The sequence below is a fragment of the Canis lupus genome, chromosome 8, assembly GCF_048164855.1.
Source record: "Canis lupus baileyi chromosome 8, mCanLup2.hap1, whole genome shotgun sequence".
NCBI classification, from domain to species: domain Eukaryota; kingdom Metazoa; phylum Chordata; class Mammalia; order Carnivora; family Canidae; genus Canis; species Canis lupus.
Window position 1 is genome coordinate 8,615,948 of NC_132845.1, and position 18,045 is coordinate 8,633,992.

The window sequence follows — 18,045 nt, forward strand, 5'->3', positions numbered from 1 at the left end:
TTATTCATCTTGTCATCTTTCTAGTGCCTTACACTGTACTGTGTCTAGCACATTGTAGAAAGATGTTCAGTGAGTTTCTTAAATGAATAAATATTCATTTTAGCTAATTTCATCTCTTCCCATTTATTTTTACTTCTTTCATACTCCTAACCTCTAAATGTGTGGACTAACATGCAAACCACCTACTGTGTGGCCCATTTTAGGGACTCAGTTGTTAGTTTCCACTCTTCTCCTTTATTCAGTATAGAGATTCCAGGTTGTCCTGTGATGTACTGTAGCTTTATTTATTTTTATTTTTTATTTTTTAAATTTTTAAAAAGATTTTATTTATTCATGAGACACACGCACAGAGAGAGAGAGAGAGACAGGCAGAGGGAGAAGCAGGCTCCATGCAGGGAGCCCAATGTGGGACTCAATCCCGGGACTCCAGGATCACGCCCCGGGCGGAAGGCCAGCGCCAAACCACCGAGCCACCCAGGGGTCCTCCTGTACTGTAGCTTTAAAAAAAAAAAAATCCCTACATTTTATTTACATATGTAACTTAATTTTATTAATGATTTCATCAAGTGAGAACTCAGCAATTTTCTTTGAGTATTACTTTAAATTCTTTCCAAGAGAGAATAAAAGGCAAGAATTTCGGAGTTTGATTCTGCACATATTTCCGAGGGAATAGGAGGATGTACTGCATGGTACTTAGGCTGTGTAGGACTTAAGGCATCCGTGGAGTACTGGGGCCTTATGCTGAAATAGATGTACAAAATAAGTGAAACGGCCTGTAATGTTGAAGGTGATGGAAAAAGCAAGTAATTGTTGAAGCTTCTTGATTGGTATATGAGGGTATGTTGTATTAGTCTCTCTAATATTGTATATGTCTGAAATTTCCATAATAAAAAGCTAAAGAAGATAGACTAGACTGATATGTCTGGGATGTTTAACCATATAAAAAATTTAAAAGTTTATGCCAGGTATACCTAGAGGCCTAAGCACATTTAGAGATGTCAGAGACTGAAGGAGAGAGAACATTCATGCTCAGGGTTTAGTGGAGAAAATCACCACTTCTATTAACTTAGTTTGGGAAAATACTTCATTGATAAGAAAGTGGCTTAAGAAATGTCTTGGAAGGGGGTGCCACCTGGCTCAGATGGAGAAGCTTGTGACTCTTGATCTCAAAGTCTGGAGCTTGAGCCCTATGATGAGTATAGAGATTGCTCAAATAAATAGAAATAAAAAAAGAAACAATCCTCTTGGAGGTAGAAATGAGCTACTGAATGTGTATGCTAGGTGAGAGGTTGAAGGAGTGGGAAGAGGTAAAGGAAACCAGATCTGAGGGAGCCTGCAGAAGGCCTAACAAGCCCAGATGAAAATTTTAATTGTGATGCGTGATGCACCATGCAGTTAATATCCTCAGAGCTGGAGTGAGAGACCAGAGTTGGGGAGCATGGAGGGGTAGGGGATGCAGTAGTTGAGTAAGGGCACCTGATGAAGACAGAAAAAGTGAATTGTTACCCTATTAGAAATCAAAGGGATTGTGGCTAGAAGCTACTAGGGAACTTTTAAAAACCTTATTTTACTAATAATGCATATTTAAAATCATTATTCTGACAATATGTGTGAGTTAAGAACTTTGAAGAAACTGCATTAGCAGCTTCTGGGCACCAGGGTGGCTCAGTCAGTTAAGCGTCTGCCTACAGCTCAGGTCGTGGTCCCAGGGTCCTAGGATTGAGCCCTGTACCCGGCTCCCTGCTCAACGGGGAGCCTGCTTCTCCCTCTCCCTCTGCTTCTCCTTCTCCCTTTGCTGCTCCTCCTGCTGGTTTTATCTTGCTGTCAAATAAATAAATAAAATCTTAAAAAAAGAAAAGCTTCTGTATAGAAACTGAGGCAGCTTTATGTACTTACCACACTTGGATGCTGAAACCTATTGCAAAGACTTTTTATCAGGATTCTGAAGAAGAGAAAACTGTTAAAGTGAATATTTTGAATTTTATATATAGCTTCTCATCTTGTAGGTTTATTAATCAAAATGACAGTAATACATGTGAATACTAAATGCATGAGTATTTCTGGTAACTAATTATATGAAATTGAAGGAAGGCCTGGGGTCTCTGCTCCAAATAAACCAGCAAATTCCACAGGAGTTTATAGACTAGCAGGTGAAATGTTGACTAATAACATGGAAAAGCATGAAGGTGGGAGGCAATGATAAAATTAGCCTAAGATTGAATGCATTTTTGGATTTCGAGAATATATTCCTAAAAGATTAATTTGAAAATCTATAAATGTCCAATAGCAGATTTTAAAATAAGTACAGGCAATTCATTAAGGAAATAAAAGCTGGGCCAAAGGAATCAGATTTTTTAGACATCTCAGTTTTGATGATTACTACATGGATATTAAAAATCTTTCCATGATGGCTTTTGGGGTTTATTTTAAATTATCATTTATTATTTAATAGGCATTGAGGTAGGCACTAGAAAGGAACCAGTTTTCTATAATCTGGGAGACGAGGGATGGCTAGAGGGCTCAGTGGTTGAGCATCTGCCTTTGGCTCAGGTCGTGATCCCAGGGTCCTGGGATCAAGTTCTACATCAGGCTCCCCACAGGGAGCCTGCTTCTCCTTCTACTGTCTCTTTCCTTCTCTCTGTGTGTCTGTCATGAATAGATAAAATCTTTAAAAAAAAAAAAAAAAGAAGACGCCTGGGTGGCTCAGTGGTTAAGCATCTGCCTTCAGCCCAGGGCGTGATCCTGGAGTCCCAGGATCGAGTCCCATGTTGGACTCCTTGCACGGAGCCTGCTTCTCCCTCTGCCTGTGTCTCCTCTCTCTCTCTCTCTGTGACTCTCATGAATAAATAAGTAAATCTTAATTTAAAAAAAAAAAAGAAAGTTGAATCTTAGAGGGCAGCCTGGGTGGCTCAGCGGTTTAGTACCGCCTTCGGCCCAGGGCATGATCCTGGAGACTCAGTGTTGGGCTCCCTGCATGGAGCCTGCTTCTCCCTCTGCGTCTCTGTTTCTCATGAATAAATAAATTAAAATCTTAAATAAAAGAAAAAAAAAAGAACCTTACCTGTGTCTGCAGATAGTAAAACTGACTGAACCATTAAAAATCCTGTTCTGAGGCTTTTGTTGAGAGTTTTGGCCAAGAGACTGCTAACAGCATGAGGCTAGGGAGTCTATTTAATGCTGTATTTCTCAATGCTTAGCAGAATGCCTGGCACACAGCAGATGCTTAATAAATATTTGTGTAATAAATGGTATATTCTGTTTATATCATATTGCTGCATAATGAAGATCATAATGATAGTAATACATTATATTCAGACAGTCCTTAACTGTTTATAAAGTGCTTCACCTTGAAGTTGGTAGGATTGACTTATGCAGCAAACAATTATTCTGTGTGTCTTCTGTATGCCAGGCATGTGCCACAGGCTGTATAGATACAGTAGTGCAAAAGCTACAGTCTCTGCTCTCAAAGAGCTCACATTCTGATAGAGAAGGTCATCAAGAAAGTGGTTCGTTACCACACATTGGGGTGAACGCCAGAGTCGGGGTAAGCATGGCAATGCTACGGAGACACACAGGAGAAGCACATAGTCCAGTCTTGCGGAGTCCAGGAAGACTTCCTGGAGAAAAATGACTAAGACCTAAAGGACGAGTAGGAGTCGGCGAAGAGATAAGGGAATGAGCAGAACTTCAAGCCGAGGGAGCTAGCTGTGCAAAGTCCTTGAGGTGTGCCAGTGTTTCCCTGTGGGTAATCGAGGGGGAGGAAGGTGTGGGGCTAAAGAGGCAGTTTAAACTACAGCATGTATCACATCACTCAGTGAAAAGTGTGGAGTGAGAAGAAACGGGCAGAGACTGAAACGTGGGCATGCAACATCCAAGAAGTGAGAAAGCCAGAGGGGCCCTCGGGGAGAATGGAAGGAATGGTCAGAGGTGGGGGAAGAACAAGGAGGGAGCAGTCAAGGAGTGAGATTTCAGAGGAAGGGAGTGGTTGAGAATGTCAGATGCAGTATTGACGTTCTGAAGGAGGGAACTGCGTTTTTTGGGCAATGTAATGAGAAAAGCATTATTGTTCCTAATTTTATATATAGAACTGAAGTTCACAGAAGTAAACTGGCTTGTCTAAAACCATGCATCTAATAACCCAAACAGAAACCCTAATACAAGTTTTCTGGCTCTAACTACAGTGCTTCCTCCACCATCACAGTTGTCTTCACATGTTTAGAAAGTCAACAGGTGGCACCTGGGTGGCTCAGTCAGTTAAGTGTCTGTCTTGAGCTCAGGTCATGATCCCAGGGTCCTGGATTCAAGTTCTGCATTGGGCTCCCTGCTTCTCCCTCTCATTTTGCCTGCCACTCCTCCTGCTTGTGCTCTCTGTCAAATAAAATCTTTATTAAAAAAAAAAACCATCAGTTTACTGAGAAAGTGTCATCAGGATATAATTCTGAACATTTGCAACAAAGGTCCTTAAGCAACAAAAGCTCTAGTGGAATATTTTGGAAGACTTCAAAATATATTTTTATTGACCTTTTGCCAAATTTAAAAATATGTAAGTTTGGAAATTTTTGTGTAAGAGGGGGTTTTATGAAAAATTATGACAGAATTGAACCTGTATATGCAATTTTAAAAATTGAAGTGTAATTACCAGTGTTCTATTAGGTTCAGGTGAACAACATGTTGATTCAGCAATTCTGTTCATTACTCGATGCTCACCAGGAGGAGTGTAGTTGCCATTTGTCACCATACAATGTTACACAGTATTATTTACTGTGTTCCCTATACAGTGTTTTTCATTCCTGTGACTTATTTATTTTATAACTGGAGTTTGTACTTTCTGATTCCTTTTATATATTTGGCCCATCCCTCTACCTATCTCCCCTCTGGCAACTATTCTTGGTTTTTAAGAGTTTATGGGGTTGGTTTATTCATTTGTTTTTTAGATTCCACGTGTAGGTGAAATCATATGGTATTTGTCTTTCTCTTATCTATTTCACTTAGCATAATGCTCTGTAAACCCATCTATGTTGTCCCAAATGGCAAGATCTCATTCTTTTTTTTAATGTCTGAGTAATATTCCAGTGTGTGTGTGTGTGTGTGTGTATCTTCACATTTTCTTTATCCATCCACCCATTGAGGGACACTATTGTAAATAATGCTACAGTAACCAAAGGGGTACACATATCTTTTTGAATTACATATGACAATTAGAATGACAAGCACTGGACTCTCCATATCATTTTTCACAGTGGCATTCCCACCACTGAATTCCCACCAGTGAATTAGGGTTGTTTTCTCTACATCACCAATACTTGTTATTTCTTATCTTTCTGATACTTAGTCATTTTGATGGGTGAGATCATATCTCACTGTGGTTTTGATTTGCATTTCCCTGATGATTAGTGATGTTGAGCATCTTTTCCTATCTGTTGAATTTCTGTACGTCTTTGAAAAAAATGTCTATTTGGGTCTTCTGTGTATCTTTCAATCAGATTGTGTTTTGTTTTGGGTTTTTTTGGTGTTGAGTTGTAGAAACTATATATTTTGCGTATTAACCCCTTATTGCATATATCATTTGCATATATCTTCTCCCATTCAGCAGTTTGCCTTTTTGTCTTGTTGATGGTTTCCTTTGCTGGAGGTGTAGTCCCAATCGTTTGTTTTTGTTTTGGTTTCCCTTGCCTCAGAAGACATATCCATAAATGTGTTGCTAAGGACCATTTCCAACAGATTTCTGCTTGTGTTTTCTTCCCAGAATTTTATAGTTTCAGGTCTCACATTTCAGTCTTTCATCCATTTCAAGTATACTTTTGTGTATGGTATAAGAAAGACAAGTTTCATTCTTATGCATGTAGCTGTCCAGTTTTCCCAACACCATTTATTAAAAAGACTGTATTTTCCCCCTTGTATAATCTTGCCTTCTTTGTTGTAAATTAATGGGCCATATAGGTGTGGATTTATTCCTGGGCTCTCTATCCTGTTCTATCGTTATATGTTTTTCTTTTTGTGTCAGTACCATACTGTTTTGATTTCTAAGCTTTGTGATATGTTTTGAAATCTGGGATTGTGATTCCTCCAACTCTGTTCTTCTTTCTCAAGAAATAGAACAAATAGCTTTGGCTATTTGAGGTCTTCTGTGGCTCCATACACATTTTAGAATTATTTGTTCTAGTTCTATTAAAAATGCTATTGCTATCTTGATACAGATTACATTGAATCTATAGATTGCTTTGAGTATGTATTGGATGTTTTAATGACATTCATTCTTCCAATCCATGAACGTTATCTACCTTTCCATTTGTTTGTGTTATCCTCAATTTCTTTTATCAGTGTCCTACAGTTTTCAGCATACACAAAAATTAACTTCCTGCGTTAAATTTATTCCTAGGTATTTATTCTTTTTGGTGCAGTTGAAAATGGGGTTGTTTTCTTTTTTTGGGGGGGGGTTAATTTCTCTTTCTGCTACTTTGTTATTAGTGAATAGAAATGCAACAAATTTCTGTATATTAATGGTCTAGAATTTTTAAATCAAAATACACATTGCACCACAAAAAATATGATCATTTACATATTAAGCAGCTATTATTTAGTCCAAAAATGGTCCCAAGTTGGTTGATATATGAGAGTGAGGCAGTTTGGGCTGAGTTGCATGTCATTGTGCCTTTCTGGGAGGAAGGGCCTGAGTAGTCAGGGCATTGTGGAGTGAAGATGGAGATGTAAAGGAGAGGATTTAAAGAAACTGAAAACTTTTCTGCTGCAGTTTAGAAAGCATAATGAGCCATTCCTTGACTAAATGTCAATACTGTTGGATTCCCTCCCACAGGAACTTCTTTGATGAATTTATGGTTCAGTGTTCAGCTTCACTAACATGTATGACACTCAAATGAGTTTTGAACATTTCTGAATCCATGTCATGACTTTGTTGGAATCCTATATACTTTAAAAATCCCTCATAAAACCAAAATTCTGTCATTATACAATTAAAAGTGAATTTGGCTACAATAGGAGTACACTGTTAAATAATGTTCTGTTAGATAATCCTGAAGCCTTCTATACTCTTGGCAATTTAGCAGAATGATGGTAGGTCATTCCTTAAGAGAATGACATACATGTGAATACTGTTACTTGATTCTTCACTATCATTAATTACAACAGTAGGAATGCTACATTGCATGTTGCTGACTTGGACACTTTTAAAATCAGAGAAAACAGTACCTGACTTAATCACATGTGAATGAATTCACTAAATGAATTCTAAACCACAACCAGCAGAGTTCTCTTCTTTTCATTCACTCCTTGAGAATCATTTAATAATCTAACTTGGTGATTTCCTTAACTCCAAGTAATTTTTTTTTTTTGAGAGAGAGAGACAGAACCACACATGTGCACAAGAGCAGGGGGAGGGGAGGGAGAAGGAAGAGGGTGAAGCAGACTCCCTTCTAAGCAGGAAGCTCAACATGGAGCTTGATCCCAGGGCTGTGAGATCATGACCTGAGCCAAAGGCAGACACTCAACTGCTCCATTCAAGCAAGCACCCCAAGTCCAAATAATTCTAAGAGAGTAACTGCTAGTGCAAATCAATTTAAAAGGAAATAAACTTGCTTAAATAAAAAGTGTGCTCACATGGGGCAAAATACCAGCACCATGTTGTACTGCCAGTTGCCAGTTAAAGACTACAGGTTCATTAAATGTAGAGAATACATGTCTTTTAAGCTTCCACTATATTTCTACTGCTCAGAATTATGGTTCTCAAATGATTTGATTAAAGGTTCTGTTGATTACACTGGTAGGTTAAGCCTTATAAGCTAATTGGTGTTCCCCTCCCTCTGACACACCAGTTGTATTGCTTTTTTTGGCATTAGCATAACACAGTAAGAATGCAGACTCTATAGTCAAACTGCCTGTTTTTATCCCGTGTCCACCAGTCATTATTTGTGTCCTCTTGGGCAAGCTCCTTAACTTTCTAAGTCTCAGTTTTCCCATCTTTAACAATTTACAGACTTAAAACCTATTAGATAAACTCAAAGACGTTCTTCTTGCCTTAATACTTTAAGAATTTTTTTTAAAAAGATTTTATTTATTTATTCATGAGAGACACACAGAGAGAGAGGCAGAGGGAGAAGCAGGCTCCATGCAGGGAGCCCAACATGGGACTCTATCCCGGGTCCTCAGGATCACGCCCTAGGCTGAAGGCAACACTAAACCACTGAGCCACCCAGGTTGCCCATATTTTAAGAATTTTAACAATTATGGGGCTTGGAAATTTTGAGAGAGGGTTTGATAATAGTTACCTTAAAGGATTGTTGAGGGGAATGGATGAAATAATCCTTGTTAACTACTTGGCAGATTACCTGCACAGTAAAGGCTCCATAAATGTTAGCTTGGATTATTATCATCATCATTTTATTCATATGTGATCAAAGGATATATGAGTGATTTTGATAAGACAATACAACCAAGGACTGTGGAATAGAATTATTTCATGTGAAGTTAATGAACCAAATGTTGTCAAATTCATACCTTTAACTTTAGCACAGAAAGACACTGGTGTTAGCAATTGGAATATGTTGTTTCTACCAGGCAGAGTCACACCTTTTAAAAATTATAAAGGAGTCCTGGAGCGCCTGGTGGCTCAGTCGGTTGAGCATCTGACCGTTGATTTCAGCTCAGGTGGTGATCTCAGGGTTGTGAGGTCAAGCCCTGCATCGGGCTCTGTGCTAAGTGCGAATTCTACTTTTCCCTCTCTACCCCTGCTTGTGCTTCCTCTCTCCCTCTCTTATCTCTAAAAAATAAAATCCTTAAAAAGAATTTTTTAAAAAAGGAATCTTGTAGATATTTGCCGGCTTGATTTTGAAATTTTTTTCTCTAACGTAAAACTATTTAAGAGGAGTCCTGTTTGGTGTGTAACCTACACCTTAATTAAGACAGTTCTGTAAGACAAAAAAACCAATAAACTTATTTTGCTACAACTTTTTTATCCTCAAAATGAAGAGCAGAGCAAACTCAGAATTCCTTGCTTATATTTTATTCAAAAAAGTTAAAGTTAGTACTTATTCAAATTTTCAGAATTTCAAAATGAGAGCTCAGAATACTGAAATGACATTTAAAAAACCATTTTAACTGGTTTTACTCTTACTAAATTTAAAAATTAAACTTATTCTGAATCTATAAATAAGTCAAGATATAATTTGAAGATTTTTTAAAAATTAAATGAAGGTAGCTGATTCATTTATTCTCCAGGACTACTCTTGACAGGCTAATTTTTCACCATCACCAAACCACACAATTTTCTTTCATTTCATCACCAAAAAAAAAAAAAAAAAAAAAAAGGTGGGGGGGGGGCACTTGAATTTCCCTCTGGCCAATTCAGCTAAGTTTATCAATCCCTATAATCCTATGTAAGATTGCTTAAAGTTTCCTCATACCCTTTGGTATTACTATTTTAGATTACACAAATATATTAATATGTGCTCACTGGCCAGGAAATGTAGGTTTTGTTTTTGTTTTAGATTTTATTTTTTTGAGAAAGAGAATGAGCAGTGGGGAGGGGCAGAGGGAGAGAGAGAGGGAGAAGTAGACTCCCCGCTGAGCAGGAAGCCTGATTGGATGTGGGGCTGCATCCCAGGACTTGTTTGAGGACCTGAGCAGAAGGCAGCCACTTAACCAACTGAGCCACCCTGGTGCCCCAGGAAATATAAGTTTTTACTGAAGAGGATAAAAATGGTAGTGAGAGAGACTACTTGAATAATGAAATTATCAAAATTATAGGTGGCTACTAATGTTAGGTATTATTCTAGAATTTTTCACATATGTTATCTAATCCTAACTAGGAAGCACAAAATTTAAATTTGGATGTAGGTCTGATTATCAAATTGTTATAATCAAAGTGTGAGGTGATAAAGGCTCATCTGTATTATTATGGAGGCATTGGAAATAGTGAAGTAATATATGTGAACAAATTTGAAAGAAACATTCACAAATCTTGACAATCTATCATAATGTAAGAGATCTAAAAGAAGAATGAACCAGAAATAGCTCTGAGGTTTGAGAAGCTATGAGAATGAAGGGTAAGTTTTTGTTGGTTACATAATAAATACTTAATAGGAAATTCTAGATATGATGGAATGACTCAGGTAAGAGCTCAGGACTCGAGCTGTTTATTTATTTCAGGCACACAGAATTAGATTACTCACAAACCTTGGTAATGACACACAGTCACGCATGGCCTGCTTTTATTAGGAAAGTATTGCTAATAATGTAATAAGCAACCACAAGCCCACTGAACAGCAGAAGTTAGGACCTTATTAATAATTACATGGAATAATCCCCCATCTACCTCCATCATACTGTCTTCTCCCAGAGAGAAAACTTTAACCCAAAATGGCTTCACTGGAAATATTTAAGGAAAAAGTTGATATCAATTCTACATGAGGTCTTACAGAAAATTAAAGAAGAAATACTTCCCAACTCATTCTATATGACCAGTATTACTCTGTTAACAAAAACAGATGTTCCAAAAAAAGAAAACTACAGACCAGTATCTCCCATAAACATGGATGCAAAACCTAAAATTTTATCAAATTGAATTTATTGGTATGTTAAAAGGATAATGCATCATGACCAAATGAAGTTTATCCTAGGAATGTAAAGTCAATTTAACATTTGAAAATAAAATAATATGCTATAATAAAAATAAATAAAAATTATCTCAATAGATAGAGAAAAAGCATTAAATTCTGCATTCCTGAGATTACTATTGCACAACAGGAATAAAAAGAAACTTCATCTCAAATAGGACATCTAAGAAAAATCTGTAACTAAAATCATATTTAATAGTAAAAGACTAAACATGTTCATCCTAGGATCAGGAACAAGGCAGATGTTTACTCCCCCTACTTGTATTTGACTTTGTATCGAAGGTTCTATAGCCAGTACAGGCATCTGTACATAGATATAATCATATATGTAGAAAACCTAATGGAAGGTACAAAAAAACCAATGGAACTTTAGCCAGGCAGGATGATATAAGATCAGAATACAAAAATAAATTATATTTCTGTCTACTAGCAACACATGATCAACAAGTTAAATATAAAAAATAACGTCATAAAAATAACATCAACAAATATGGAATGATTTACAGATAAATCTCGCAGAAAATGTGGAAGACCTGCATATTGGAAACTGCAGAACATTTCTGAGAAAAAATTATAGAATATGTAAGTAAGTGGGGATTTATATAGATAAGAGTAAAAATATGGAGAATTCATGCATCAGAAGACTCAAGATGTCACAACAGATTCAGTGCAATCCCAATCAAAACCTCAGGCATTTTTACAGAAATTGACAACTTGATTCTAAAACTTGTGAGGTTCAAAGGACTTAGGATAGTCAAAACAAGCTTAAAAAAGAACAAAGAGTTACACTAACTTTTTCAAGGCTCATTATAAAGTATACTAATTGGTTATTTGGGTGGCTCAGATGGTTAAGCATCTCACTCTTGATTTCGGCTCAGGTCATGATCTCAGGGTCCTGGGATTGAGCCCCACATCAGGTTCCACTCAGCTTGGCATCTGCTTGGGATTTTCTCCCTCTCCTCCTGCCCCTCCCTCCCACTCAAGGTCTCTCCCCATCTAATAAAATCTTAAAAAAAAAAAAACTAGTACTCTAATCAAGATACCAAGATGTGGCATAGCGACTGTAGTTTAAAAAAAGAATGAAAGAAAAATACTGTTTCTTGACATCAAGAAAGACAGGCTGATGGAACAGAGTCCAGGAATAGACCCACTCATGTATGGTCAATGGATTTTTGACGAAAGTGCAAGAAGGATTTCAGTGGAGAGAGGATACATTTTTTTAAATAACTGGTCCTGGGAAAATTGTTATCCATATGCAAAAAAGTGAATTCTTGCCATATGCAAAAATGAACCCCAAATGGATCAAAAACCGAAATGCAAAACCTAAAACTATAAAACTCTTAGAAGTAAATGTAGAATAAGTTCTTTGTGATTGTGGGTTAGGCCAGTACAACAAGAAAAACACAAATTATTTTTTAAAAATTGATAAAATAGAGTTTATCAAAATGCACAACTTCTCCTCTTCCAAAGATATTGTTAAGAAAATTAAAAGAAACTAAAGACTGGGAGAATATCTTTGCAAATTATACATCTGATCTGGGTTTTTGTATCCAGAATGTATACTTTCAAAACTTAATGGGAAATAGGGGCACCTGGGTAGCTCAATTGGTGAAGCATCTGACTCGATTTCAGCTCAGATCATAATCTCAGGGTTGTAAGATTGAGCCCCGTATTCAGCAGGGAGTCTGCTTGGGATTCTCTCAGTCTCTCTCCCTCTACCCTTCCCTCCTCCTCACCCCTGGGCTTCCTCACTCTCTCTAAAATAAAAAATAAGTAGATCTCTAAAAAAAAAAAGAAAACTTAATGGAAAATAATTCAGTAACAAAATGGGCAAAAGATTTGAACAGATACTTCCACCAAAGAATATTTAGCAGTAGAAAAGAAATGTATGAAAAGATGTCCAATAGCACTAGTTATTAGGGAAATGTAAACTGAAACCATAATGTGATATCATTACACACTTTTAGAATGTCTAAAATTAATACCAAGTGGAAAGTATCTTGGTGGGAAGATAAAATGGTACAACCATTTAGAAAACAGTTTGGCAATTTCTAAAAATGTTAAACATCTATAAGGCCTAGCCATTATTCTTTATTGAGAAATTAAAAAAGCATATGTTCATACAAAGACTTGTACATGAATATTCACAGCAGCATTATGTAATAGTAGCTGTAAACAACCCAAATGTCCATCAGCAGATGAATGGGTAACAAATTGTGGTATATTCATACAATGGAATAATAGTACTAAAAAGGAATGAACTGTTGACATATGTAACAACATGGATGAATCTCAAAATAATTGTGCTGGGTAAAGAAGCCTGACAAAAGAGTACATACTATTTGATTCCATTTATAGAAAATTTAATCTACAGTGATCAAAAGAGTACCTGCCTGAGGATGGGGGTAGGAAAAGCAAGAAAAGAAAGGAGTTCAGGGGTCTGAGAAAACTTTTGGGGGTAATGTATATATTGATTGTGGTGATAGTGACACAGGTACATACATATGTCAACTTATCAAATTGAGCACTTTTTAAAAAGTGTAGTTTATCGTATGTTAATTATACCTTAGTAAAGCTGTTGATTTTTTTTAAACCAATGGATAAAATTCTAAAAATTACTCAATTCAGATGTAGGCAGGGAAAGGATAATAGAGGAAGAAAAAAAGAGGCAAACAAATGGTGAAATGGTAGACTTAAGTCCGTTCATATATATAATTACATTAAATGCTGATGGATTAAATGCTGTAATTAAAAGATATTATTAGAACTGATTTTTCAAACAGGCAAGTCCAATTTTATGCTATGTCCAAGAGATGTACTCAACATATAAAAATGTAGGCTGAAAGTAAATGGCTGGGCACCTGGGTGGCTCAGTCGGTTAAGCATCTACCCTCAGCTCAGGTTATGATCCTAGGGCCCTGGGATTGAGCCCTGTGTCAGGTTCTCAGCTCAGCAGGGAGCCTGCTTCTCTCTTTCTCTCTCTCTAATAAGGAAATAAAATCTTTAAAAAAAAGTTTTTTTAAAAAAGAATGTAAATGGCTAGAAAATTATATATCATGCAGACTAAAGAAAATTGGTGCAGCTATTTTAATATCAGAGAAGTTCAAGACAATGAGATAAAATGAGACTCATACTGATGAGTCAATTAAAAAAGAAGATATCATGATTATAATGCATATGCACTTAAAAGAGCTAGAAATTACATGAAAAAGATGACAGAATTAAAGGAAGAAATAGACAATTCTACATAGTTGAAAACTTAGAAGAGCTAGGCCATAAAAAAAAATTAGTAAAGACACAGAATATCTAAATAACCAACTACCTTGATCTAGTTGATATTTATAGAATATTACAACCAATAACTGCAGAATACAAATCCTTTGCAAGTGCACTTGATACATTCACCAAACTATTCTGAACCATAAATTTACAAGGATTTTTTAAAAAGATTTATTTATTTGAGAGAGAGAGAGAGAGAGAGAGGGAGCGAACATGGCAGGGGGAGGGGTAGAGGGAGGGAAACTCAAGCAGACTCCGTGCTGAATGTGTAGCCTGTCACAGGGCTTGATCTCAAAGATCCTGAGATCACGACCTGAGCTGAAATCAAGAGTCAGACACTCAACTAACTGAACCATCCAGATGCCCCTACAAGGATCTTTTAATACCATGTGCCTTATACCTTCTATACCCTGAATCTTGGGAAGAGGAGCTGAAAGTTATTACAGTTTATTACTTCCCCGGATTATGCCAATATTTTTTGAGAAGCAATTAACATGCTGTTCATGTTTACAAAAATACATAGCTTATTAAAAATTAAGTCATTAAAAATTCTTACTCAATACTAATATATTTTTTTCAGGTGCAAAAATTTACAAAGCTCCAAAATCACCCTGAGACCACATATAGCAAACATGAATGATATTTCCCAAAAAGCAGAGGTAAGTCTCAAATGTTTAATAAAAAAAAAATGGAGGAAACGTAGGATTGACTATAGAGCTGCTGAATGGGCATCTGTTAGGTGGAAAGGTCATAGCTAGAAGTTCATAATGACATGGTGTCAGGATAGAAAACGTAAGAGCTAAAATTCACAGGCTGTTTTTGGGCCCAGTATTTTCACATGGATTCTAATCTTGGAAACATAATTATTAAATTTGTAAATGATTGTGAAGTGGATGTGATGGCTAGCATCTTAAGTAGAATTTTAATACCTTGATAAGTCGTAGAAGTTATTTTTTTAGTATTAAAAAAGCAGATTTGAAAAAAAAAGATTTGATATATATCCTTAGGGGAAAGCAGTAATTCACTCTCGGGTGAGGCTCCTTCTTAGCTACTTCTTACAGCAGCTGCAGTAAAACTTCTCTTGGCTTTTTTCTGGTTCTTGGCTGTAGTTTCTGAGAGTTGTGTGTAGTAGGAAGAGCTCATCATGCTGACAACCCCAGCATACTGAAGTTTAAAAAAAAAAAACCTTAAATGGCCAGTGACCCCATAAGATGATAATAAAATAGAGGTTGGGTATGCCACAGATTAATAAGTAATTTGCCATTATCACTAGGAAAAAAGGGTTTGGTGTTTTGAAGGCACTGACATTTTATTTACTGGAACATTTTAGGGATCAGCCTTATTTTCAAAATGATGAAAATAATTGGCTTTCCTGGTTTTAGAGTGGAGGGAATCTTTTCTCCGTCTTTACTAGATTCCTCCTTTCCTGGGAAGCTCTTTTGCCATCTTAGAGTTCAGCCTACTTGTGATGATACAGCCTTTTTACCCATTTTTAACGTTGGTTGACAGAAGTTCTAGATGGGCAGTACAGCAGTAGTAACAACGTATAAATCACTGCTTGTATGCAAAGACCCTGGCCACCTCAGCCACACATGGAAATAAAGGACTGCCCTTCAGTTTTACTCATATTTGATATGGAAATAAGCAAGAGCATTGGTATATAAATTAGGCTTTAAGGTTTAAGGCCTACATTTTTGCTTTTTTTTCACCTTCACCTAACTTATTGAAATTAGTCCTGGTATCTTTTAAGTCTAGAGATGTAAAAACTGAATCTTTAATAATGGTGTAGGAAAACATATTGTTTTAAATTAGAATCTGATATTCAATTTTTATATTTTACAAGCCTTTGGCTTCAGTGGAACACACGTACAAAATGGAACTTCTTTATATTAGTATAGTTTTTATTCGTTTTTTCTAAGTTTTATACTTAGACTTTAGAAAGTAATCTGATTATGATTGTACAAATGTTTCAAACTCATTTCTGTTTTCTGTTTCAATAAATATTTCTTATATTGCTTATTCTAATCTATCTTTACCTGATTTCTTCCTTACTTTTTTTTTAACTGTCTTCTCTTTATTTTCTTCTAACGAAGATTCTGCTTTCTTCATCTAAACCTGTCCCAAAAACCTATGTGCCAAAACTTGGCAAGGGCGATGTAAAGGATAAGTTTGAAGCCATGCAGAGAGCCAGGGAAGAAAGAAATCAAAGGAGATCTAGAGATGAAAAACAAAGAAGAAAAGAACAATATATTAGAGAGAGAGAATGGAACAGGAGAAAGCAGGAGGTTATCTTATTTTATTTTATTCTTGTGCAAAATTCATTTTTGTCTTTTTAATTTAAGCTTTATTCACATTAACCATATTTTAATCTTAAGTGAAATAATTTTCTGTATTTATAAGTTAACTTCGATCTCTTTGTGTATAATTTAGTCTAAATTTTGGACATGCTCATATTAATTTATTTAACCACTTAGATTAAAGAAATGCTTGCTTCTGATGATGAGGAAGAGGTATCTTCTAAAGTAGAAAAGGCTTATGTCCCAAAGCTAACAGGTAAGAAGCTTGAGGAGTAAATCGTAAATGAAATTGCAAAAAACGGAAATGTGGCAAAATATCAGACATGTTTCATATGTTCTTAGGAACTGTTAAAGGTAGATTTGCTGAAATGGAGAAACAAAGACAAGAGGAACAAAGAAAGAGGACAGAGGAGGAACGAAGACGCAGGATTGAGCAGGACATGTTAGAGAAGAGGAAGATACAACGTGAATTAGCAAAAAGGGCTGAGCAGGTATATACTAAATATTGGTATTTGCTTCAGAAACTAATTGTACAGAGTAAAACTCATCAGTGCATTGCCTAACTAAAATAGTTTAATATAACATAGACCTATTAAATAGCTAACTTAAAAACAAGATGTTAAGTACAAATTCTTATTATCAAATACCTAGAAGAAGGGCAGAATATGCTTACTTTAAGGTTGAATGCTGAGATAACTTGTTATGTACCCTCGTGTCATTCCTTACACTGTCCACACTTCCTGTTTTTCCTGACATGTTAGAGGGCTTTACAAAGATGTAAGGCAGTTTCACATGAAGTATCCACAGTATGCTGGGCTTTCAATAGCAATCAATAAATACTTGTTGGTTATTATTACACACTAAAGCATAATTGGGATACCCTTCCTACTCAAGAGTCTGAAATAAATCACAGTTTATTTATTTTTTTTTTTTTAAAGATTTTATTTATTTATTCATGATAGTTACACAGAGAGAGACAGAGAGGCAGAGACACAGGCAGAGGGAGAAGCAGGCTCCATGCGCCGGGAGCCCGACGTGGGATTCGATCCCAGGCCTCCAGGATCGCGCCCCGGGCCAAAGGCAGGCGCCAAACCGCTGCGCCACCCAGGGATCCCAAATCACAGTTTATTTAATAATGGTATTATTAGCTAGCTCATTAACTTTTTTTAAAGTTGGGGATGGTGCGGTAGGAGATAGGAGAAATGTGTGATAGTCATTTCCTTCAGATAGCCGTTACTGATGCCCATAGCCACAGGGGACAAATTAGAGGGGAGAAAAGAATTACTATGATTTTATACAGTTTCTTTAATGAATTTAGAATTCCTGTATAAGCTTAGAGCGTGAGAACTAAGAAGTTGGTAAGTATTTTTAAAATGCTCAAGAATCTGATCTAATTTCCAGAAAAAGCTAATCTCAAAATGATTAATGATTATAATGACATAGAAACTTGAGGTTTTGTCATAATTTCACTAAGTAAAGAATTGGTCAGTTCACAAAATTTTTTAAGGCATTGATATGTTTTACATTATAAATTATCTGTAATCATAGACTTGAAAAGATGACAGTTATATTGTTGATGTACTTAACATCATCTATATTGTTAAGATCACAAGAGATGATCAGTGTATTGAGCTTAATGAGATGGTACTTATCTCCTAGACTTGTTAAGATCATATGAGGGGGCACCTGGGTGGCTTAGTCGGTTATGTGTCTGACTCTTGGTTTTAGCCTTGGTCATGATCTCAGGGTCTTGGGATCAAGCCCCACATGGGGCTCTGCACTCAGCAGGGAGTCTGCTTCCCTTCTCTCACTCCCTGTGTCCTCATCCTGCTCAGGCATGG

At 36.4% G+C, this 18,045-nt stretch overlaps 1 protein-coding gene across 11 annotated transcripts in view; it reads left to right on the forward strand.

The window, feature by feature from the left end:
• The window catches only part of NEXN (nexilin F-actin binding protein), a 50,533-nt gene that overhangs the window by 9,407 nt on the left and 23,081 nt on the right, over positions 1–18,045 (forward strand). For 6 of the 11 annotated variants that reach the window (XM_072834165.1, XM_072834161.1, XM_072834162.1 and 3 more), the window contains 4 exons: positions 14,488–14,566; positions 16,001–16,192; positions 16,382–16,460; positions 16,547–16,695. In XM_072834165.1, the coding sequence (XP_072690266.1) occupies positions 14,540–14,566; positions 16,001–16,192; positions 16,382–16,460; positions 16,547–16,695 (447 nt within the window). In that variant the 5' untranslated portion in view covers positions 14,488–14,539. The remainder of the gene's footprint in view (positions 1–14,487; positions 14,567–16,000; positions 16,193–16,381; positions 16,461–16,546; positions 16,696–18,045) is intronic. The other 5 variants (XM_072834169.1, XM_072834171.1, XM_072834170.1 and 2 more) reach the window with 2 other exon arrangements.